This window comes from Nycticebus coucang, chromosome 11, assembly GCF_027406575.1.
Source record: "Nycticebus coucang isolate mNycCou1 chromosome 11, mNycCou1.pri, whole genome shotgun sequence".
Classification (NCBI taxonomy): Eukaryota; Metazoa; Chordata; class Mammalia; order Primates; family Lorisidae; genus Nycticebus; species Nycticebus coucang.
In genome coordinates, this window is record NC_069790.1 from 36,097,248 (window position 1) to 36,121,607 (window position 24,360).

At 43.0% G+C, this 24,360-nt stretch overlaps 1 protein-coding gene, 1 long non-coding RNA gene and 1 other non-coding gene across 4 annotated transcripts; 1 reads left to right on the top strand and 2 right to left on the bottom strand.

Moving 5' to 3' along the window:
• Position 1: 1 nt before the first annotated feature.
• On the bottom strand, positions 2-24,135 carry LOC128598563 (uncharacterized). 2 transcript variants are annotated; one of them, XR_008383659.1, is made up of 7 exons: positions 24,122-24,135; positions 21,573-21,606; positions 21,095-21,212; positions 20,136-20,242; positions 14,332-14,515; positions 7,142-7,391; positions 2-5,667 (listed from the first exon to the last, which is right to left on the bottom strand). It is a non-coding gene; the product is annotated as an uncharacterized LOC128598563 (long non-coding RNA). The 2 variants fall into 2 exon arrangements; XR_008383660.1 differs by lacking the exons at positions 20,136-20,242; positions 21,573-21,606; positions 24,122-24,135 and having other exon boundaries at positions 21,095-21,189.
• Positions 9,445-15,386, top strand: LOC128598562 (solute carrier family 40 member 1-like). The gene is made up of 2 exons (XM_053609085.1): positions 9,445-10,647; positions 14,310-15,386. The coding sequence occupies exons 1-2, from the start codon at positions 9,942-9,944 to the stop codon at positions 14,600-14,602; spliced, it is 999 nt and encodes a 332-aa protein (XP_053465060.1). The 5' UTR covers positions 9,445-9,941; the 3' UTR covers positions 14,603-15,386.
• LOC128560634 (small nucleolar RNA SNORD93) lies at positions 21,451-21,519 on the bottom strand. The gene has a single exon (XR_008373107.1). It is a non-coding gene; the product is annotated as a small nucleolar RNA SNORD93 (small nucleolar RNA).
• Positions 24,136-24,360: the final 225 nt, after the last annotated feature.

Here is a 24,360-nt window from a genome sequence, read left to right on the forward strand (position 1 = left end):
TTATTTTGCTGTCCTCAAGCAAAATAACTAAGAAAATGCTATGAAAGCTATGTTAACTAGTGTGATGAAAATGTGTCAAACGATCTATGAACCAAGTGTATGGTGCCCTATGATCATATCAATGTACACAGCTATGATTTAATAAAAATAAAAAAATAAAAAATAAAAAAAAAGATGTTTGAATGATCAAATATGGAACAAACAGAAATGACTGCATAAAACGTATGTGTAGGAACAATAATAATCAATAAGTATAAAGTGAATACCATGAAACTGCCACCAGGTAAAGACCTAGGATGTAGCCAGCACCCCAGCTGTCCCTCCTGGGGCCATTCTAGTCACACCCCTTCTTCACCAACAGGAAGGAGCCATGAGCCTCATGTTAATGGGATTCACTTCCTTATTTTCGTCATAGTTTTATCATTGATATAGGCATCCTGAAACTATATTACATTATAATTAAACCCTACCATATGTAGGCTATTATGTCTTGCTTCTTTTGCTCACCATTATGTTTGTAATATCCATTTATTGCATGCAACACTGATTGGGGTACTTTTAATTGCTGTATAGTATTTCATTTTACCTCGATTTATTTTATTAGTCTTTCCAAAGAGCCAGCTTTTGACTTTAACAAGCCTTTTCATTGTGTCTTCGTTTTTCTAGTTCATTAATTTCTTCTCTTACCTTTATTACTGCCTTTCTTCTACTTTCTTTGGGTTTAATTTGCTATTCCCTTAGCTCATTAAATTCAGCCTCTCCTTTCTAATGTGTGCATTTCAGACTATACATTTCCCTTTAAGCAGTGCTTACACTACATCTGACAAGGTTTGATGCTCTTTGTTTAAAAAAATGTATAATGTCCTTTATGATTGCTAGTTTGACCTAGGTATTATTTAGAAATGTATTCTTTAATCTACATACATGATGATTTTCTTTTTATTCTTTTTTTTTTTTTTTGAGACAGAGTCTCACTATGTTGCCCTGGGTAGAGTGCCATCACAGCTCATAGCAACCTCAAATTCTTGGGCTTAAGCGATTCTCTTGCCTCAGGCTCCCAAGTAGCTGGGACTACAGGCACCTGCCACGATGCCTGGCTATTTTTTGTTGCAGTTGTCATTGTTGTTTAGCTGACCTGGGCCAGGCTCGAACCCACCAGCCTGGGTGTATATGGCCGGTGCCCTACCCACTGAGCCACAGGTGCCACCGCTTAAGGATTTTCTGATTTTCATATTACTGATTTTTAGCTTAACTGCCTTGAGGTCAGAGAACATCTTTCATATAGTTTTTACACTTTGGAATTAAGATTTGCTCTATGATCTATTATATGATCAATTTCTATAAATGTTTTATGTGCTTAAAAACCATGTGTATTATGAAGTTGTTGGGTACAATGTTTTTTATGTGACCCTTAAGTAGAATGAACACACGTGCATTCTTAATATAAATTTTAATTTTTTGCTTGTTCTATCAATTGCTAAGAGGAAGATGGTGAGTTAAAAATCTCCTACAATAATTGCCTATTTCTCCTTTCAATTCTACGTATTTTTTTGTCATATATTTTGAGCCCTTTTTATTAGGACACACAAAATTGGAATTTTTATGTCTTTCTTGTGAGTTTCAGTTTTATCATTATAAAATGTTTCTCTTTATTTCAAACAAGGCTTTTTGCCTTAAAATCTATTTTGTCTAGTATTAATTACTGGCATGAATTTCTTTTTGTTAGTGTTTGCATGGTATATCATTATCCATCCTTTATTTATTCTTTTTTTTCTTTTTAAGGAGTATATAGTTGTACTTTTAAATTCAATTTTTAAAAAATTAGATCTTGGCTCCGTGCCCATAGCTAAGTGGTTAGGGCACTGGCCACATGCACCGGGTTTGGTGGGTTCTAACCCAGCCTGGGCCTGCTAAAAACAAAAAATAGCCAGGTGTTGTGCAGGTGCCTATAGTCACAGCTACTCAGGAGGCTGAGGCAAGAGAATCACTTGAGCCCATGAGTTTAAGCTTGCTGTGAGCTGTGACGCCACAGCACTCTACTGAGGGGGACATAGTGAGACTCTGTTTCAAAAAAATAAAAGTTAGATCTCTAACCTTTAACTTGAACATACAGTCCGTTTACACTGAATGATAACTAATGATATATTTAAGCTAGATTTACCATCTTATTTTGTGTTTTCTATTTGTTTGGCCAATTATGTGTTTCTTTTCTCCTTTCTTGTCTTCCTTACTGTTCTTCTCATTTTGTCTTTCTGCGTTTTATTGTAGATGGTTTCTGCAGCCATTATCAATAGTTAACTGATTACAGATTAGATTATGTCTAATCTGCTATAAAACACAGCAAAGGAGGCTTTAATTTTAGTTTTTATTGCTATATTTTCCAGTCCTAAAATTTCTATTTAATTCTCTTTTAACTGCCCATGTCACTTCTTAGTTTCCAATTTCCTGTTTAGATTATCAGACTTGGCATTTATCTCTTTAAATATATTAAACATTATTATTTTCTGGCCAGTTTTTGATAAGATAAATATCTGAAGCCTCTGATAGATCTGTTTTGGTTATATCTTATTTATCATAGATCTTGCTCATAGCGCTTAAGTTCCTTATGTGACTACTTATCTTTGACTATATGCTGGGCATTGTTTAAAAATTATGGTAGGGATTATGCGAAGCCAAAGATAATGGTATCTTCCTTTAGAAAGAATTTAATTGGATTCTTTTAGATGCACACTGGGCACTAGTCATTTGGGAAACTTTAATCCAAGTTCAAGGCTTGAGGTTTTCTGGACCATTCAGGTGAGGTACAACTGGACTACGAGTCCATGCAAGGGTTGGTTGCTTCAAGTTCACCCTTGCTTATACTGACCTGCAGTCATGGGGCTTAGCTTAAACTGAAAACTAGTTTATCTTAGTCCCCATCTTTGGTATCAAGGACATCTATTATCTAATTATCTGAGCCCACCAAATTATTCTATCTCACTACTGTTTTTTCTTAATCAGCAGACGTCCTCAGATATCCTGGGCTTATTATTTCTTGGGATTCTTGTATTCTCTCAAGTGTTCATCTGATATTTTCTCATTAGCTTGTTGACTCTTTGATGCTCTTAGAATTTTAAAATATAATCTGTCCAACTTTTAAAATTTGTAACTATATTGCAGAAAAATAAAGTTATTGGTGTATTGCATAAAAGCATAATTTTGACATTTTGTTTTTAAATCCTACATATTGCATGTCCTTTGGAAGAAATACATCCTTCTGGATTTTAATTTTGTTCCATCTTTTAGGCCAATGATTAAAACATGCTTTGCCTCTACTGACTTACAGGGAGACCGAATGTGGCACTTTGCTATGTCTGTGTTCCTGATAGAATTATACGGACATAATCTTCTTCTATCAGCAGTATTTGGCTTAGTGGTGGCTGGATCTGTATTAATATTTGGGGTCTTAATTGGTGATTGGATCGACAGGAAACCAAGAAATAAAGGTAATGCTCTCAACTATGACATACATAATTAAGTGGTACACTATGACCTCCTAGCTTTTGTGGGGCTGTTTAGTGAAAAAAAAAAACAAAACAAAAAAACTATAGATATGAACTAAATGGCAATAGAGCATAACTGAAAAACTCCAGAAAAACAGATACTCAGCTTGATGTCATCATTCTCTGGTGCTATATTTCAAATATTTCAATACAGATTTTTACTAAGTACATGTTTTTAATTCTAAGTTACTGAAAAGCCTCCTTGTTAATATTCTGGTATTACCTGTGTATAACACATTTGTATTATTTTTATTAAAGACAATTTCTATGTGTAAAATGTATCTTTTGTACCAGGTAATTAATATCTAGACTAGTAATTAATATCTGGAAACTTATTTGTTCCAACGTAGGTCTACTTTTAGCTTTTGGCTGTATCTCCTTGAGCTTCCTTTGTCCAGTAAGAATGCCAGCTATCCTAGGTTTCTCTTTTCTCTTCGATACTAGTCAACATGATTGTTTTCATCCCCCATAGGAGACTTGGGAAGGCATTCTCTGAAGCCACATCATTGAAAAGACTAGCTTGTTTAAAGTCTAGAGGGTTGGTCCTTAAACCAAATTGATAGCTTCAGTTACAAATTCAATCCGGAAGAGTGTGATGGAATACGGAAAAAATGAAATTCCTTGATTTATCTAGAATCTAGCTTTTCATATGATCTTTCTCTGAAAGTATGCTTTCATTCCCTTGTCAAGTCCAGCTTTTTTTTTTCTTGTGGTAGCGAAGGCTTTGCTGTTCCTGTGTGCACGAGCCTGCTTTTTTACCCTGTAAGCTGGTGATCACTGAAGAAAACTTTAACTCTGGCAGCCACAAGGTTTGGCCGAATGCCGTGAGTCTGCCTTCAGCAATGATGTAGTTGTGACCTGCCTTTTCAAACCAAGAGTAAATACTGGGCTGGGGTGTTTCCATCCACAGTGGCTCACGCCTCCCTCTTCACTCAGAACGCCTCTGTCACCGCCTGCTGCGTCCTGCTGATGCTTGTCTTCTCCTACAAGAAGGAGATGGAACAAATCTGGCACGGCTGGTTCACTGTGAGTGGCTCCCCGCCCCTCCTGCGCGGGTGTCACTGAGACAGTGTCACCGAGACAGACCTGAATGTCCATCAGGGAGTGTTCTCTGGGCAGCTCTGCTCACTGGTTTTGGATTTGGCTAACCTTCTTTAGCGTTTGCCCCCTAATCTGTGAAGCCTTGCTGAAATCCCGCAGATGTGAAGACAGCAGAATAGCAGAGTCTAAGTCTGCAAGGTGCAGATTGGCATTGGCTCTGGCCTGCGGCACTGATGGGGTAGGGAAAGGAAATGCTTCACATTAACACAAAGCATTTGGCTCCAAACCTACATTGAACTTTTTTCTCACAAAGGTCTTTGTGTTCATTTAGAATAATGTCCCTCAAGCAGTCAGATAGATACCTGTATGTACCACAGTGTACGAGGAAGTCTATTCTGGGTTCCAAAATTCCTTTCCCTTCCCCGGCAGGTGGCCTGCTATGCGGTGGTGACCACGCTGGCAGCCTTGGCAAATCTGGCGGGCACTGTGCTGACCATCGCTATTCAGAAGGACTGGATTGTGAGCCTCACGGGTGGCAACAGACGCCAGCTGGCTGGTGAGCGGTACCACCAGGGCCTTGAGGTTCCTCTGATCAGCTGAGAAGCAGAGAGCTGATGAGCTATGCAGGCCTCTCAGAGGCACTATAAACGCTGAGAGAACGTTATTTGGAATAAACCAGTCTTGACTTTGAATTCAGCTAAAACCAGCTGGGCTTTTTACTAGCTGCATACTTTGGGGCACATTACCTAAGTTTTTCAAACTTGACTTTTCTCATCTGCAGTTTTGGGAAAGATTTTATGAGACACAGGGCTTGTAAAAGCACTTAACATTATAGCTGCAGTCAAGGGTGTCCAACCCGCAGCCTGTGGGGCACATGCAGATGATGGGAATTTTTCGCTTACCTGTGGTGTCAGATACCATGGAAATTACACATGGACCTTTGTTTTTGTGCTCATCAGCTTTCATTAGGGTTTGTGTGTTTCCTGTGTGGCCCAAGACAACTTTCTTTCTTCCAACGTGGCATGGAGAAGCCAAAGTGTTGGACACCCCTTTGGGTCACCGAAGTTCCTAGTCAATTTTAGACCTGGAAAACAAGTGAATTAAAAGATTTCTTAATTTGGGCCAGTGATCAGCTTCCACACACACCCCCTCCCGCTAATTCCTCAAATGTGACCATCATCTCTGAAAGCAGAGGCAGGATTTTTTTTTAAATAATGGAGCTAAATGAAAGAAGCTGGCATCTTCTTTGTTTTCCCTTCCATTTATAAAGCTCAGATTATTCACATTGCAGTATATTCAAATTGCCAACTTAAACTGAAGATTTCCTCCCATTCTATATTTGTGCAATTAGTACTCTCCTGCTAGAAAATGTGCCAAATAAAGGAATGGCCAAGATAAAGGAAGCCACTAAGGAGGAGGGTATTAAAATTACGCCCTTCAGAGAGTAGAAACCCCTTATAATCATGTTTTCTTCTGAACTGCACTTATTTGGATGTACTGCGGCTTAAATAACACCACCGAAAATAAAACAGCTATGTGAGTAAAAGCTTGGTGGCATGATGTCTTAAGTGTTCTCTGTCTTTGGGTGAAGAAAATCTTCCTATTCTCCTTTAATTAATTTTGAAGAAGTCTAAGATAAAGCATAGAATCTCTTTGAAGTTCAGGACAATTTTAAAAATGATTTTGCAAATATCTTCAATGATGGTGGAATAGTTAGGACAGTATGTTTCTGAGTCAGACTGCTTGGCTTTAAATCTCATCTCCATCTTTGTGACCTTGAGCAAACAAATTCATTGCTTTTTGCCTCAGTTTCCTAACTTGTGAAAGGAACATTGATTGCCCTCTTAGACTTGTGAGGATGGAGATGAATATATGTAGAAAGCTTAGAACTGGGCAGTGCCTGTGGCTCAGTGAGTAGGGCGCCAGCCCCATATGCCGAGGGTGGCGGGTTCAAACCCAGCCCCGGCCAAACTGCAACAAAAAAATAGCCGGGCGTTGTGGCGGGCGCCTGTAGTCCCAGCTGCTCGGGAGGCTGAGGCAGGAGAATCACGTAAGCCCAAGAGTTAGAGGTTGCTGTGAGCCGTGTGATGCCATGGCACTCTACCCGAGGGCGGTACAGTGAGACTCTGTCTCTACCAAAAAAAAAAAAAAAAAGCTTAGAACTATGTGCCTGGCACAGAGTAAGGGTAAGTATTCAACTGATTTTGTCCTCTGTCCTCCCATTGTCACCTCCCTCCCCTGTCACCAGGTTGGGTATAGTCATAACTGTTAATATTATTGTTAAAATGGTGGGTTGTGATGGGAAAGTGTGCTGAGATAGACGGGAGTTAGAATAATTAGCTTCTAGTTACCTAGTTTCTCTATGCCTCAGTTTACTTATCTGTTAATTGTGCAAGTTCCAACAGAACTGATCTCAAAGTTCTTTTCCAGGTTGAAAATGCTATGACTGATTAGTTAACCCAAAGGGAAATTTCCTGTTTTCACCATCATTTGCTCAGGGCACAGCTAGCAAATCTAGCATATGCATGATGTTGAATTCACCAGAAGGAAGGACTCACTAAGTTGCACTGTCTCCCTCCTCTCTCAGGGATGAATGCATCAGTCCGGCGGCTGGACCAGATCATCAATATATTTGCTCCCTTGTCTGTGGGCCAGGTGATGACATGGGCGTCTCATGTGATCGGTTGTGGTTTCATCCTCGGATGGAACGTGGTTTCACTTCTTGTAGAGTTTCTATTTTTGTCCAGGGTTTATCAACTAGTTCCCCAGTTGGCTGTGAAGCCTCAGCAACACACAGGGGGGCACTTCCTAGAAAGGCAACAAGAGGCTGTGAACATTCAAGGTAATGCAGACTCAGAGAGAGCTCTTACTCTTTTTTTACCCTTCATGTGTTTCATTTCTTCTCTCCAGAACTTGTGTCTGATCACAGTCTCAACATTTGGTCTGCAATGTGCCTAGAAGCAGTGATAAATGAGAAAGCTCCAGCTGTGCCATTGGTTATGTAGTTCATACCACTGATCTTAATGGTGGGGGCAGGCAGGGGTGCCTTGTGCAGTTACACAGGTTGTGCACTGCATAACTCCAGGGGTTCCATTCAGAAACACTTCAGTTTAAGTAACACCCCAGCATGCAGTATACACACTGGAGAACCTATGCCAACATCCTTGGGGCAAATTACTCCTTCCTATCTCACTAATGAACAGTCTCCCCAAAGATGCTGAGTTAGAGAGACAACTATGTTAAGGACTATGGGTGTCTCTTTGGTCAAGACAGTCTGATGAATTTGCCATCCTTGTTATCAACAGTGTTTTTTTTTTTTTTTAATCAGAAATTTCCTAACAGTATAATAGGGATAAAAGGAAGGAGGACCTGCCAGTAGACATGACCTTATTCTTCCAAAGGAAGAGCCATCCCTGCCTATTAACAATATTGCCCATCTGCTTGATACAACACAGTCTAGGAATTGCTTCTGATCATTTTTTCTCTGGGCTTCTTATAATTAATTCCCTTTTGTCTCAAGCCGTTTTGTAGCTGAAGTATACCATATCTCATTGAATAAATAAAGTATGTTTATTTGTAGAAAGAGGTAGATAGACATATTTAGATGATTAATGGGTACATAGAGTGAACTATATCTTTCCCATCTGTCACTTACTATCTGTGTGACCTTTCAGGGTTAACTTATTATACACTCTGTCTCACAGTCTGTAAAGACAAAAACAGAACTGATTTCATTAATTGTAACAAGACAGTTTATGTGAAGCCCTATTTTACTAACTAGCAGATAGCAAAACTTAAGTCAGTTTTGGGTATTTCATTGTTGTTGTTGTTATTGCTATATATTTTTTTTTTTTACTGTCCTGGCAATAAATTCATGTCTATAATTGGGAGCATCATGATGCTTTCCCTGGTTCTTGGTCAAGATGAATTTGGCCCACCTGCCCCTCTCTTTCCCCTAGAGCCTTATGTGACTCCTTTAGTTCTTTGGAGTACTAGGGGTTTTTGTTTGTTTGTTTGTTTGTTTAGACAGAGTCTTTCTCTGTTGCCCAGGCTAGAGTGCTAGAGTGCCATGGCATCAGCCTAGCTCAAACTCCTAGGCACAAGTGATCCTCCTGCCTCAGCCTCCCAAGTAGCTGCGACTACAGATGCTCACCACAACACCCAGCTAATTTTTGTATTTTTAGCAAAGACAAGGTCTCACTTTTGCTCAGGCTGGTCTTGAACTCCTGAGCTCAAATTATCTTCCTACCTCGGTCTCCTAGAGCGCTAGGATTACAGGTGTGAGCCACCATGCCTGGCCTAGAGAACTAGTCTTAATTTGTGCTAAATACGTCTCATAAGTGGTTATATATATATATATATATAACCACTGTTTATAGTCATTGTCTGTTCTGTCCTGGAAGACTGACATTATTTGCCATTGTTTCCCCATAAGTATTGGGGGGTTTTCACTCCCTAGAAAAATCACAGAGGAAATATCTACCACTGTCTTCCGGGAGCTCATGACCAAGTTTCAAGCATGTGAAATCTTGTCCTTTGTTCTCCTCTTTTTTTTTTTTTTTTTGTAGAGATAGTTTCACTTTATTGCCCTTGGTAGAGTGCCGTGGCCTCACACAGCTCATAGCAACCTGCAACTCCTGGGCTTAGGCGATTCTCCTGCCTCAGCCTCCCGAGTAGCTGGGACTACAGGCGCCTGCCACAATGCTCGGCTATTGTTTTTTTGGCAGTTTGGCTGGGGACCGGTTTCGAACCTGCCACCTTTGGTATATGGGGCCAGCAGCCTACTCACTGAGCCACAGGTGCTGCCCATCTCTGGGTTTTTTCAAGACAAGAATTTGGGGTAAAATGTAATCTCTTTGGAAGGTGATCCCAGGAAGTGGGAAATGAGACAGGGAAGAGAGAAAATCCAGCAAAGTGCATATTAATACAGGGTGTCCATAAATTTGTGTGCAATTTACCATGTTAAGCTATTTTAAATTGCATGTGAACTTTATGTCCACCCTGTACAAGGGTCACCACTGAGGGCAGTGGAGCTCAGTCCTGCTGAGGACCTTCTGAGAGACCATGTGGGACAGACCTCAGAACTGTTCCACCGAGGGCTAGGGAAACTTGGGTGTCTACCCACCAATTCTCATCCCTGATTGGTTGGAAGTTGCCCACAGGGCACCAACAGCCTGTGCCTCGTGTTGGGTGGCTGGAGAGAGCACTTCTGGCAGAGAGACAGGTGCCATCAGTGTACAGAGCAGGAAGCCATCAGTGTGTACAGGAACTGTCCAATAAAGATGAGGTTGGGGATGGGATGAGGGGATATGGGCAGGGTACTAACTTAAAGCTTATCTAGATTTTATTTTAGGTGAAATGGACTCTTGGGAAACCACTGATGGATTCACCCACAAGCCCAGGACTTTGGAAAAGCCAAATGACCACAAATCTAAATTTGAAAGACAACAGTCCACAGCCACAGGGTGTGCTCTTTGCCTCCGAAACATGCGAAGGCTTCTCCACACGTGCCGCGAAGGCTGGGAAGCCTACCGCAGGCAGACCGTCTTCCTGGCTGGCTTGGGCTTGGCCTTCCTCTACATGACAGTTCTGGGGTTTGACTGCATCACCACGGGCTTTGCCTACACCCAGGGGATCGGAGGCTCCCTGCTTAGCATCCTCATGGCCCTTTCAGCTCTATCTGGCCTCATGGGTACATTTCTCTTCACCCGGCTCCAGGGGCAATATGGTTTGGTCACCACCGGGGTCATATCCAGCTGGCTCCACTTAGGTTGTTTAATGCTCTGCGTGTTTTCTGTCTTTGCTCCCGGAAGTCCTTTTGATCTGGCTTTTTTCTCACTTCCATTAAGCAAAAACTCTTCTTCAAACCATGCGTTGCTAAAGGAAGACCTGGTAAATATTTATCCCTTTGAAAGAAACCTGAACCAACCCATCCTCCCAGACCGGTCCTCCATCCACTGGACCAACAGCACAGTTCTATTTGAAGGCCAGCGGAGCCCTGAGCACCCGGAGTCTTACACCTCTATCATTTTGCTCTTCTCAGGAGTAATCCTGGCACGAATCGGTGAGCTATGTGTGGGTCAGTAGTGGTGTGCAATTCTGTAGCATGAGATGGTGCTGAGTAATCTTAGAAGCATTTGATGGTCTCATCACTGCACCATTGTAAACCTTATCATTCATTCATCAGGAACTGTTATGTGACAAAAACTGTCCTATACGTGGGGGATAACAGAGTTATTTGGTTGGACAAAGCCCTAGTTTTGTGGAACTTACAGTCTCAGCAGGAGACCAGTAAGTTGTCAGCAATTTAGTGATAGGAGCTATGTTAGGGCAGAATGACGGATTGGGAGCACACAGGAGGAACACTAAAACCTGGTCTGGAAGGTTGAGGCTCCTTTCTAGATCCCTGGGGGACAAGCAGGTGACATAGAGAGGGAAACATCCTCCAGGTGAGGTAGCCAGTGGTCAAAGGCAAGGCAGAAAGGTGAGAACGTGGAGATTTAGGGAAGGGAAAATAGTTCTTTCCTGGGCAGCAAACAAGTAAATGCTACAGACGGCATCTATGTTAAAGGAGTATTTTGGCCTGGATCCTTGTTCGTGAATCTTGGATGAGAGAGGAAAGAGGGCTGTTTAGGTGGGGGTGGGGTGAGGGAGAAGCTTTCCTTAGCTGCTGGCGGCAGGGCAGTGCAATTCTTCCCTAAGAACAGTGTGCCTAACCCTGAGTTGACAAGCTTGTCTGCCACAAGTTCTTGGGGTTTGAACTCTGCCACCAACTATATGTCATTTCGGACCATATCGTTCATACCTGGCAGTGAGGACGTATCTCATTTGGTTAAGATGTTTATTAAAACAAATTTTAAAAAGTTTGGTCATTTGATGTCTGATGACTTCAACAGTGCCATGGTAGGGATGGACGGTGAAGCCACAGACACCACATAACAGCACACTGGCCCCAGTGTTTGGACCCAGAGGCTCAGCCTGGGAAGAAATCGGGGCAGGCTCCCTGGCGTAGAATCTCCGTCATCAGGTTTCCCCCTAGAGAATATCATTTCTTTGTACAGCCCTCCTTCTTCCCCTCCAAATCTGAAGTCACCACCTTCAAGGCCTCTCCCTGAGGGCACAGCTCAGAGCAAGGGGATTCCCCACCCCCAGGTCAGAAATAGGGAGGGGAGTGGAAATGGCAGTGGTGGGAGATCAGAGAGCAGGTGTGTCTTCCGAGGTTCATCCCAACACCCTTTCCACACACCTCCCAGTGCCCTGCATCCTCTCCTTGCTCTGAGCAGAAGGCTGAGACCCTGCCCTCCCAGGGTTCAGGCTTCATCTTCTCCTCTCTTAGGCCATGGTGAGGTAAGACCACAGGGTTGAGGGCATGTGTCCCTGACTTCTGCCACGGAGACCAGAACCCCTGGGTCTACGGAAGTTTTAGCCTATTAGAGAGGAAATGAAAGTGTGGTAGCCTCAATTAAAGAGGATATAAAACCCTGGGCTAGCCTGGGAACCTCATTCCTCTGATGTAACGTGTAGGTATGAGAAAGAAACTGTGCTCTGGAATCCAAATAACTGCCTTAGAAACCTATTCTTTCATCTAGAGATTACCACCTCTAAAATATTTTAATCTGATGGGTAGGTTATCTTTATTAGGGTTTTGCCTTGCCCTTCTAGCCTTTAATTGCAAAAATAACTGAGAGAAGAGTGACCATCTAAGACTTACACAATTTACATTATATTACAATAAAGTATTTAGTTTAAAGGGAAATAAAAAAGCCCACCAGCCACTCCTGTCTACCAGGATAACCTGGCTCTTCCTGACACAAAGGAAATGGCCACATTTGGAAAACACATAAGTTGATCAGCAGTGCCTGCAATCTGGAAAAACACTCAGTGTGAGAGAACCTTGGCCTTTCCTCCATTGTCATAACAATCTTTTTTGTTGTATCTTGAATGAGGATTCCAAGACACAGAACACTCTTGACGTTTATGAGGGGTGTAGATCAGGGCCCAGAGCCAGGCCCTGCCAATGTTGGCAAGTTACCTACGTCCCCCATGTCACTGTTTCCTTATCCCTAGGATGGAGTATTTTAGAGATAACAGTATGTACCTTTTGGCATGTCCAGAGGATGCATTGAAATAATTCCCATAAGTTGACACATGTAGCACAACACTTTCTAAAGCATAGAAACTACCCGCTGAAAAGGAGTGCGCACTCTCGCCTTCACTCCTCCTCATTGCTGGTTTAGCTGCCATTTGGTTGTTCTCATGAGTGACACTCTGTGAGGGCTGGGATGTGGGCTGGGCGGAGAGACATAGAGAACCACAGTGCTGAGTGGTGAAACGGACCCTTCGGGATGTCTTACACCCAATGCCAGCACATGCCATTTGCATTTATTCCTGCCAGGATTACAAATGACTTTGGACTTGGTGGTGAGGGGTTGAAACTGCAGGCATCAAAACCAACAGTATACACTAAGTCTTTGTCAGCATGTCAGGCCATGTGGCTGCCACGACTCGGCCCTCTCCAGGGGTGACGTGGCCTATGCCCTGCCTTAGTTTTCAACATGTAGCACCAACAACACAGTTCGTCCTAGGTATTTGCCAAGTATAAATGGCAAATTGCTTCCACTGTGATGGGCACTAAGTTACAGAACTCTGGTTACAACAATGAAGGGCAGAATGAAGAATTTGCCACATTGCTTAAAATTCACTTTGCTTTTTAAAACCTCAGAACTGTTAACTTTTTGCCCTAAACCCATTGAGCACTTCACGTTATACCACTGCAACATTTACAAATACTTCCTAATTTTGTAAGCTCAGGGCCAGGTGTGGTGGTTTTACAGGTGAGCTCTGGGTCAGAGTCTGGTGTGGAGCAAAGTCCTTGGCAGGTCAAGCCTTGATAGACTTGATAGAGGCCATTGGGGTGATCAGGACAGGTTAGGAGGATGGGAGACCTAGGCAGGGTGGTTAGCCCAGGAGGCCAGAGGGCCTGGCTGGTGCTCTGCAAGGGCAAATTCTGTAGGTTAGAACATGTTATCTCTAAGTAATTCTTGAGTCCAGAACTAAGTCCAGGGATCAAGACAGAGGCAACCAGACGGCCCTGGCAGGGCCAGAGCAGACCCCAGGGAGACTCTGGAGGCCCAGCAACCAGGAGCATGTCTCCCTGCTGTCATGGGAAGGCAGCAATGTCATCACCACAGCGGGCTTCTGCTCTAAAGGCTTCTGCACAGCAGGTCCTGACACTGCCCCTGCAATGTCACCAAATGCAGCCTCTTTATGTGGTTGAATGTGGGGATGTGGGAAAAGGAGGCCAGTTCCTCCTCTACTGAGCCAGAAGGGACAGGAAAATCTAGAATTAGAGCTGGGTTTGAAGCACGTCTTTGCTTTCTGTCCTGAACATTTCTGCAATTAAGTGAGGGCATAAATACATCCAAAATGAAGTTTACAGTGCCTCTGTGATGATGGTGATTCAAAAAGATAAATATAATGCCACAAATTATGACAGGAACTGCCACACACACATTGCCGCACACAGTGTGACCCAGTTCACAGTACCATCTCAGAATCCCCAATAAGACAGTGCTGGAAATAGTCCCATTTCACAGATGAGGAAACCGAGCACAGAAAGTTTTCTTTGCCCAAGGTGACAGTGTCAGTCAATGCCAGAGCAAAGTTCTCAGGGTGTCTTCTGATATCTCTTCCCATTTATTTCCCCCCCACACTGCTCCCCTGCAGGCCTCTGGTCCTTTGATCTCACCGTAACCCAGCTTCTCCAGGAGAACATTCCAGAAGTGGAGCGAGGGGCTGTGAACGGCGTGCAGTGCTCCCTGAACTACCTCATGGACCTCATCCACTTCGTCCTCGTCATGCTGGCCCCGCGGCCGCAGCAGTTTGGCCTGCTGGTCTTCATCTCCATACTGTTTGTGACCACAGGGCACGGGCTGTATTTTTTTTATGCAAGAAAGTGTAAGATTAAAAATGCCCATGCAAAGGAGACAATGAAGGGTACCTGGACGCCCTTAACCTGAGAGGTAGGCAGCTCCTGCAGCTTCTCAGAGCTCTAGTAACCCGGGTAGATCTCATCTTGTTTCCAGGCATCTATCCCACTCTCCTCGCTACCCTGGAGAGCAGATATGTCATTGCCTTTGGCCAACAGCATCTACCACACTAAATGTCTTTGTGGCAGTGGTGCTATCCAGGGTTTAAAAGGGAACTGACTCGTGGCACACCCATTAACTGAAGTCAAAGAGATTCTACCCCAGACAACATGGAGGGGATTGTTTTAATTTTGCTAATGTAATAATGCAATGATTCTGGGGTCTTACTGTTTATGGGTTCTAAAATTAGTCAAAATGTCCAAGCACAGTGGCTCATGCCTGTAATCCTAGCACTCTGGGAGGCTTGAGCTTGCAAGTTTGAGACCAGCCTAAACCAAAGCGAGACCCTCATCTCAACTAAAATAGAAAAAACTGAAGCAAGAGGATTGCTTGAGCCCAAGAATTGGAGGTTGCTGTGATCTATGATGCCACGCACTCTACCCTGGGCAGCAGGTTGAGACTCTGTCTCAAAAATAAATAAATAAAAATAAAATAAAAACAAAAATAAATAAAATCAATCAAAATATTCTGATCAATGTTAAAATTAGAGAGTGGAGTGGATCAGTGATGTTTGGTCTCAAGTCTTTGGGTGTGGGGTTTTCTGCTGGTTTCTGAATGTTCTTTTGATGAGCTCAGTGTCTCTAATGAGGACTGAAGCTACTGTTGGAGAAACACATCATGATAACAACTTGTGTGTGGTATATGGACCCTGGAGCCAGCTTCCCCTCCGCGATCAAGTTAAGTCCAGGTCTGATTAAGATGGCAAGTTTGTGATAAGTGCATTGTGATTTCTGGTCACTTATAAAAAATCAACACTAATGGCTAGGCATGGTGGCTCATGCCTATAATCCTAGCACTTTGGGAGGCTAAAGTAGGAGGATGGCTTAAGGTGTGACATTTAAGACCAACCTGAGCAACACAGTGAAACCCCATCTCTACAAAAATGACAAGTTAACCAGGTATAGTGGCATAAGCCTGTCTTCTATCTACTTGGGAGGGCAAGAGAGAATCACTTGAGCCCAAGAGTTGGAAGTTGCTGTGAGCTATGTCATCACGGCATTCTACCCAGGACAACAGCTTAGGACTGGCTCTCCAAAAAAAAAAAAAGTGTCTCCAGACAGCCAAATATCCCTACAGGGGGACAGGTTTGTCCCCATCCCTCACCACCCATTAAGAACTACTTACTTAAGGGACGGCGCCTGTGGCTCAGTCAGTAAGGCACCGGCCCCATATACCGAGGGTGGCGGGTTCAAACCCGGCCCCGGCTGAACTGCAACCAAAAATAGCTGGGCGTTGTGGCGGGTGCCTGTAGTCCCAGCTACTTGGGAGGCTGAGGCAAGAGAATCGCTTCAGCCCAGGAGTTGGAGGTTGCTGTGAGCTGTGTGATGCCATGGCACTCTACCGAGGGCGATAAAGTGAGACTCTGTCTCTACAAAAAAAAAAAAAAAATTACTACTTAAGAGAAATGTGAATTCTAAGGGAAGAATTCATTTATTGCTAAAAACAAAAAGACAAAAAAAAAAAAAAAAATCATTGTTAGTAGCAAGAAAACTCCCAAAGGGGATTTTACACAGACTTGCTTTTTATATCAGTTACATGAAACCAAGGTAAGGAGAGAATTTTATGGAACATTTTGCTTGGTAAGGTAGTTTTTAAAGAGAGCACTTTGGGCTGGGAGCGGTGGCTCATGCCCTTAATCCTAGCCCTTTGGGTGGCTGAGGCAGGTGCATCACCTGAGCTCTACCGTATACAAATTCTGGTAATGTTTATGGTATCATCTCCCACAATGTCTCCCTTCCATTAAAAAAAAAAGAAAAACCCTAGAAGACCCACCCCAGACCAACTAGATCAGGAAACCAGAACTTTCATCCTCAATTATTTTAATGAACATACAAATGCTCATACAGAGTAAACCCAAACAGAAAAGTCCAGATGTACTAATAGCTTAAGTGTAGACTTTATGACATCTTCTTAATGGTAATGGCTATCTACCCCTACACCTTCTGCCCTTGAAAAAAATAATTAATACTTACCGGGTGGCACCTGTGGCTCAAGGAGTAGGGCGCCGGTCCCATATGCCGGAGGTGGTGGGTTCAAACCCAGCCCCGGCCAAAAACCACAAAAAAAAAAAAAAAAAAAAAAATACTTACCTATAGATTCTTCATTTTAAGTGCTACTAATACTCTCCTTTTTTCTCAAGTTCCTATATAGAACAGCAACATCTCTCTCACTCTTGGGTAGTAGAACCACTACTTGTCTCTTTCTATGATTATTTTGATTTATTTCTCGGACTAGTGCTAACAAAAAAATATAATGCACATCATACACCATTTTAGAAATGTATTTCATTTAACCCTGCATACACAAAGTATCATTTAACTTCTAACCAATATAAAATTGGCACCTGTAGCTCGGTGGTTAGGGCACCAGCCACATACACCAAGGCTAGTGGTATATGTGAAACCTGGCCCTGGCCTGCTAAACAATGACAACTGCCAACAACAAAAAAAAATAGCTGGCGTTATGGCAGATGCCTGTAGTCCCAGCTACTTGGGAGGCTAAGGCAAGAGAATCGCTTGCCCAAGAGTTTGAGGTTGCTGTGAGCTGTGATGCCATAGAGCTCTACTGAGGATGACATAATGAGAGTCTGTCTCAAAAAGAAAGAAAAAAAAAGTATTTTATATTTTTTCGAATTGATTCCTCATATACGATGTTTTCATACCTACGGCAAATGTCAATTTGGACTAGTACTGAGCATCCATAGGTGGTTAGAAGCTACCACATTGGAGGGCAGTTTTAGACTCTGCTTCCCAAAATTCTACATATTTCCCCACTGTAAGAGGCCTATGAATGATGTGATAGGCTTCAGCCTCAAAGAGTGGGGTAACATGCCAGGGTAATTGTCCAGCTGGAAAATAAATGGCACAAGACTATTCTATCAGAAACATTTTTCAGTTCCCAGAAAGAAATCAAAAGGGACTACATCAAACTGACTTGACTGGTTTTTATCTCTTTGTTTCTGAAACAGATTGGTGTGGAGCCATCTTTCTAGAAATGCAGATGGCAATGGTGGAAGTTTTCCTCAAGACCCTTGGCCCCTGCAGTACAGAGAAACTCCACTAGGGGGCTTTGGTGGCATAATCCCAGATTGTGATTCATAACAATTTTATAATATTGGAATCAGAATTTTTCAGTTGATGAACATGAGGCAGATTTTAAAAAGGCAATCTTTATGATCATAAAATAAAAAGAAGCTTTTCAAACACACTGCTGGCTATTTATCTGTTCACTCAATCTGAGCGTGGTTTTCTGTGCTCAGGATCGTTGGTCAACAGACCTCTCTGCTTCTAGGGGAAAAAAATGTATCAATCTCTACTTTCTCTAGATTCCCATTTAGTTTTCCAGATACCTTCTGTTCTACTCCCTTCAAAGTACAGTACTCGAAACACTAAGGGGCAAAAAGAAACCTCTCCTAGAATTTGGGGAGCCTAGAATGCAAATGACCACTCCTCTCCTCCATGTGGAAGTTGTATATAACTGCCTGCCAAGTTGCTAATTTGCCAGTTGGCTCTTTACCCTTAGAAAGAGTCAAATTGCCTGGATCCTACAGCATGGGGCCTGCTGGCTTTTTTTATTCTTGCTGAACTTTTATTCCCTCTGCTAATTATTGTTATTTTTAGAGACAGAGTCTCACTTTGTCACCATCGGTAGAGTGCCGTGGCATCATAGCCCATAGCAACCTCCAGCTCTTTGGACAATTCTCTTGCCTCAGTCTCCAGAGTAGCTGAGACTTCAGGCACCCACCGCAGCGCCCAGCTATTTTTTTTGTTGCAGTTTGGCCGGGCCTGGGGTTCCAACCCACCACTCTCAGTGTATGGGGCTTGTGCCCTACTCAATGAGCCACAGACGCCACCCTCCCTCTGCCTTTACAAACCACCTCAAATTATTTTGGGAATGTGATAGGGTCTGATATGAAGAGACATGAGTCTCTTGAGAGTTTGCCTAACAATTAAATTTTTCAGATACTGCCTAGTGAAAGTATTCCTTACAACAAAAGTGGTCTAATCAGCTCCATCTCACATATTGAAATGAACAAATCACTGTGTTAGTTTTATAAAATTAGAAATTTTCTCTATCACAGGACTTCATACACACTGGGTCAATAAATATTTGCCAAATTAATATTTAAGGTTTTAGGATCCTCAAAAATACAAATATTTTAGTCTGATTTACTTTGACTAGAAATTTTTGCTGAAGCAAAATCTACTTGTACTCAAGTGCTTATAAACGCTGTAGAGTACCGTAGACAAAACGGCTCTTCTTGGCATCAAATAGACTCTGCTAAACTGACACAACAGTGACACAGTTATTATACGGAGCATGTTTTGCCATTATCTGGGAAAATTAGTAAGTGGAGTTCTCAACTAAGACTTAATATTTTCAATGAAATAACTGTTAGGATCAAAACTGTATTCAAATCGCATTTTCTTTTACCATCATAATTAAAGACTCTTTTCAGGCACAAATGCCTCACTTGGAATTAGTAAATACTCTTTGAAAACATTTCACTGAATTCCAGGCTTGCTTCACTTCCCTTCAGGGCATTTGAGCAGAAAAGAATAGTCTGGTAGTGTAAGGCACCTTCCCATCCCTGCCTTAGCTGTGCTAAATATGCAGGCATGCACTGAACTAAGGAGGGCGAGTTGGTTTTCCTTCCATTACCTTTGGTGACCCTAGACTTCTTAACCAAGGTTCTGTTTTGGATAACTCCCTATCACAGGGTGGGGGGAGGATTTGGTGGAGGTAAGGAGGGTGCAGTAAGGAATGTTATTAAACCAGAAAGCTTAAGCAGCTCTTGAAGGGCTTTGTTCATGCAGGCAAGATGGCACAACTCAGCTCATGTCAGAACTTGGATAACCCGGGCAGGGTTCAACAGGCCCTGTGGAAACAACAGCACCCACAGGAAATAACAATGACTCATTAATACTGAACATACCTCCTTTCAGAAGCATCCTTGAATATACCAAGGGAAAGAAAAAACAGAGTTCATAGGCCAGCTTTCATTCCATCATGAAGTTTACAAAGCATCATACTTGAGTTCAACCTGCAATTTACTCAGCATCTAACTTCATTTTTCTACTTTCCTGGGTAGCTAATTTGCCAAAGACATCCTACTACCCTTTGTAGTGTGAAGAGTAATGGCATGTGGTTAACAGACTTCACACCCCATTCTCTCCTACCTCATAGCCACTAGAACATGCTGTCAAGAGAGCAGGAGAAGGAAGAGCAGGGATTAGCAAGCTCTCACCTCACACCCATGTTACATGGCACACCTCCTGGGCGAAGAGCTCAGCTACAACTTGGACTTTGCCTAACAAATGCAAACAATGTGACCTAATCATCTGTACCCTTACTTATATTAATCTCAGGAAAAAAAAAGAGAGAATGAGGGGAAGTGCCATACCATGGATGAGATTTAAAATAAATGTAGTGGCTTGGCGTCCATAGCTCAGCAGTTAGAGTTCCGGCCACATGCACTGAGGCTGGTGGGTTCAAACCTGCCAGAACCTGCTAAATAAACAAACAACAACAACAAAGATAGCTGGGCACTGTGGCAAGTGCCAGTAGTCCCAGCTACTTGGGAGGCTGAGGCAAGAGAATTGCTTGAGCCCAAGAGTTTGAGGTTACTGTGAGCTGTGACACCATGACACTCTACTAAGGGTGACACAGTGAGACTGTCAAAAAATAAATAAATAGGGCGGCGCCTGTGGCTCAGCGGGTAGGGCGCCGGCCCCACATGCCGAGGGTGGTGGGTTCAAACCTGGCCCCGGCCAAACTGCAACAACAACAACAAAAAATAGCCGGGTGTTGTGGGGGGCGTCTATAATCCCAGCTACTTGGGAGGCTGAGGCAAGAGAATCGCCTAAGCCTAGGAGTTGGAGGTTGCTGTGAGCTGTGTGACGTCACGGCACTCTACCAAGGGCGATAAAGAAAAAATAAATAAATAAATAAATAAATAAATAAATAAATAAAATAAAAATAAATGTAGCTGCTAAGTATTACATAATCAAGATGTGGTAAGCAAATTTGTAGTACACAAAACATAAAACTACTTGGAAAAAAGATACACACAAACTAAATTTTAAAAAGATACTTTAATCTTAGGCAGACTGAAGCCCACCATCACCACATATATGCCAACAGTAACAGTTTATAAAGTATGTGAACCAGGACTAAAGACTTGCTCTTTGGTGTTAACATTGTAGCAAGTTTCAGACCACAGCCGGAGATAGAAAAACTACTTTAAATAATGACATTGAATTCTGTAGGAATTCTCTATAGGGCCAACTCAGCTGCAGGGCAGAGGCATAAAATTCTCAGATAAATATTCCTGTAGATAATTAGGACCACCTTAGAACTCACCATTCTACCAGACTGAAAGGGACAAAAGCCGCAAAAACCTCACTGTATTTATCAGTGATCACACACTCAAATACGTCTTTTTCACCTGAAAAACTTCAGATTCTTTGAAGCACAAGACCTGTAAAAGAAATACCACCATAGGTATTACTAAATAACACACAGTGATTCTAAATTGTTTACAAAAACTGAGCAGGTACATTGAATCCCAATGTATTATATATATATACTGCTGACTTAGTAATGTCGCATCAACAATTATTACTTAAAATCCTATCTTTTTCTTGTCTTGTCTTTTTTAATCTACAGCATAATTTTAAAAGGGATGAGTCCATTTAGCAAGTTCCTGCATAGCAAGTTGGCCTCAGGTAAATCCTTTAATCCATCAGAGCAGAATCCAATCAGATTAGAGTTCTCATCCTTAGCCAAGATTTATATTCAACTACTAACTCAAGCTGAATTACTTTCATATGGTCCATACCTTAAATTCATCACCATCTTGAACTCCATTGAACCTGGTAAAAAAGTGACATGAACAATGTTTAGAATATCATGCCCTAACTTTTTGTTAAAAAGGGTAGCCTTGGTGGAAGGGGGGTGGTTTACACTTCTACCTGTAATCCTAGCATGCTGGGAAAATTTGTAAACAAATTTGTAGTACACAAAACATAAAACCACATGGAAAAAAAAGATACAAACTAAATTTTAAAAAGTGAGATACTTTAATCTTAGGCAGAATGAAGCCCACCATTGCCACATATATGCCAACAGTAACAGTTTATAGTATGTTAAACACACTATATGAGTATGTGAACCAAGACTGATGACTGAGCAGGGAGGATCCCTTGAAATTAGAATTTGCAGACTAGCCAGAACAAGAGCAAGGCTGCATCTTTACTAAACAGAAAAATTAGCTGGGCATGGTGGCAGACACCTATAGTCCTAGCTACTCAGAAGACTGTGGCAATAGGATTGCTTGAGGCCAGGACTTTGAGGTTGCTGGGAGCTAGGCTGAGGCTATGGCACTCTATTTCTAGGGAAATAGACCTAAAAGAAAACAAACAAATCCCAACTCGAAGAGTGGCCTTTCTGTGGCTGTCTACTAGCTTCTGATCATGAATAAAATGCTACCTTTGAATAGAATTTCTGTACAAAGTTATTTTCTCCAAATTTCCTGATACTTGGGTATCCTATTTTGCAGCTAGAAGTAAAATGAAGTGAATTAAATTCTTAGATCCTAGAAACTATTTTACGTCCAGTCACCATCTTTCTGGCACCACCTCTGCTACATTAAGCTGGACTAGTATCAACTTTAGAGAAGAAACATTATTGGCAACAGTATTTACCTAGGAAGAATGGAAACAAACTTTCATAGATTTCAAAACCAAAGGAAGCTGGAAACTTGTTTACTCTGAGGCTGAGTTCAGCTGGCTGAGAATAGTTTCTAGCCCTGGGCAATAGTTCAGTTTCCACAATCCTTAAATAGACACTAGCAAAGGCTGCTTCCTAGACATGATGTCTCTCACAGACCAAACTGAACATTTAGGATCCACAGACATGCCCAACATGTAAAACCGTGGTACAGCAAAGCCACTGCATTTACTTGTAGTACAGGGGGCCTTTCGCCAGACATCAAGATATTCAGGGCTGGGGAAATTGTCTATGTGTTATGGGCCCAAATATATGGCTGACAATTGGTGCTTAGAATATAGGCAGCAACAGCATGCTTCCCCGCCCCCAACCCCCACCTTTAAAAGCGTGGTAGTGGGGCCTGGTGGCTCACGCCTGTAATCCTAGCACTCTGGGAGGTGGAGGTGGGCGAACTGCCTGAGCTCACAGATTTGAGACCAGCCTAAGCCAGAGGGAGACCTCCTATGTAAAAATAGCCGCGAATTGGTTGTGGCAGGGGCCTGTAGTCCCAGCTACTTGGGAGGCTGAGGCAAGAGAGTTAGTTACTTGAGCCCAAGAGTTTGAGGTTGCTGTGAAATATGACGCCATGGCATTCTACTGAGGGTGACAAAATGAGATTGTCTCCAAAAAATAAATAAAATAAAGGCACGGTAATTTCAGTTTCCCATTGATTTTCAAACTATTAAAAAGGCAGTAACAGTATTTCACAACTGAGGAAAACATGTTAACCACAAGCTTCATATTTTAACAGAAAACTACTAACTGGTACCATGACCATAATGATTCCTTCATTCATTCAAATCTAAATCTAGATTTTTACAAATTTTACTAAATTTGTACATCATTTGTGCAGGAAGTTGTACCAGTAACAAGCAGTTAGAGTGTTCACTGGTGCTGTCCAGAGCCAGAGAATTCTTCCCGAGACAAACTTTCTCTCAGGCAGCCTTGCCTGTTTCTACATCATAGACTTAGCCCAGCCTTGTCCGGGTCAGGAGAAACCAATGGCTCAGAATTTTTTCCCAGGCCAGAAAACCAAAACGGCCCTCTTGCCTGAAAAGATAGGTCTGGAGGAGAGTATTGCAGGCTCCCTTATTAAGGCTCACCGAGCTGTGCCTCGCGGTGGTCGTTCTCCCCGCAGGACTCACCCCCCAGACCTTTAAAATAAAAATCCAGCGGTGCCAGGTGGCAACTGGCATGTGTATCAAGGTTAGTGGCTGCGTGGGCGAAATTACCTCCATTTATTGCCAACACAACCATGATACTGCTGGCCTCGGAAACTTAAAGCGCTGCAGATCCCCGATCTCATTCGCTTTCTACACCCGAGTCTCAGGGCTGACGGGAGCCCCAGGCGCGCCAGGGAGCCCACGAGCCCCGGGTCTGCGCCTCCGCCTCGGAGTGGAGTCTGATTCTCCAAACAGAATCATTTAACTTAGAACGAAGCTACAGGCTACCCGTGCGTCCGACCCCCTGACGGGAAGCCCAGCCGCGGCAAGGCTGTCCCCACCCCACAGGGCTGAACCCCGGTCTCTGTCGCCCAGCCTGGGGCCCAGGGTCGGCGAGGGGAGCGTCTAGGAAGGGCCACGGGAGAGACCCGAAGCCATGTGGCCGATCCCAACTCACCAAGTCACGCGCCACGGCCGAAAGGGGAAGACGTCTGAGGGATCAAGTTTAAAAGAGTCTGGGCGGTCCGCACGCGGGCGGCGGCCAACCAAAAAGTTGCCCAAGGGCCCCTCCGCCCCGCACACGCCCCCCCGCCCTGCCAGCGCGCCCCCTGCTGGCGGCAGGCAAAGTGGGCCAGGGTGTCCCTTGTCCCGGGCCTCCTCTCTCCCTGAGATCCCCATCCTCCCCTGACCTGGCCT

Excerpts from the sequence above, each read along its gene's own strand:
- LOC128598562 (XM_053609085.1), top strand. The coding sequence starts at position 9,942 with ATGGACTCTTGGGAAACCACTGATGGATTCACCCACAAGCCCAGGACT. Across the intron at positions 10,648-14,309 it reads AGTAATCCTGGCACGAATCG|GCCTCTGGTCCTTTGATCTC; the intron begins GTGAGCTATGTG and ends GCTCCCCTGCAG.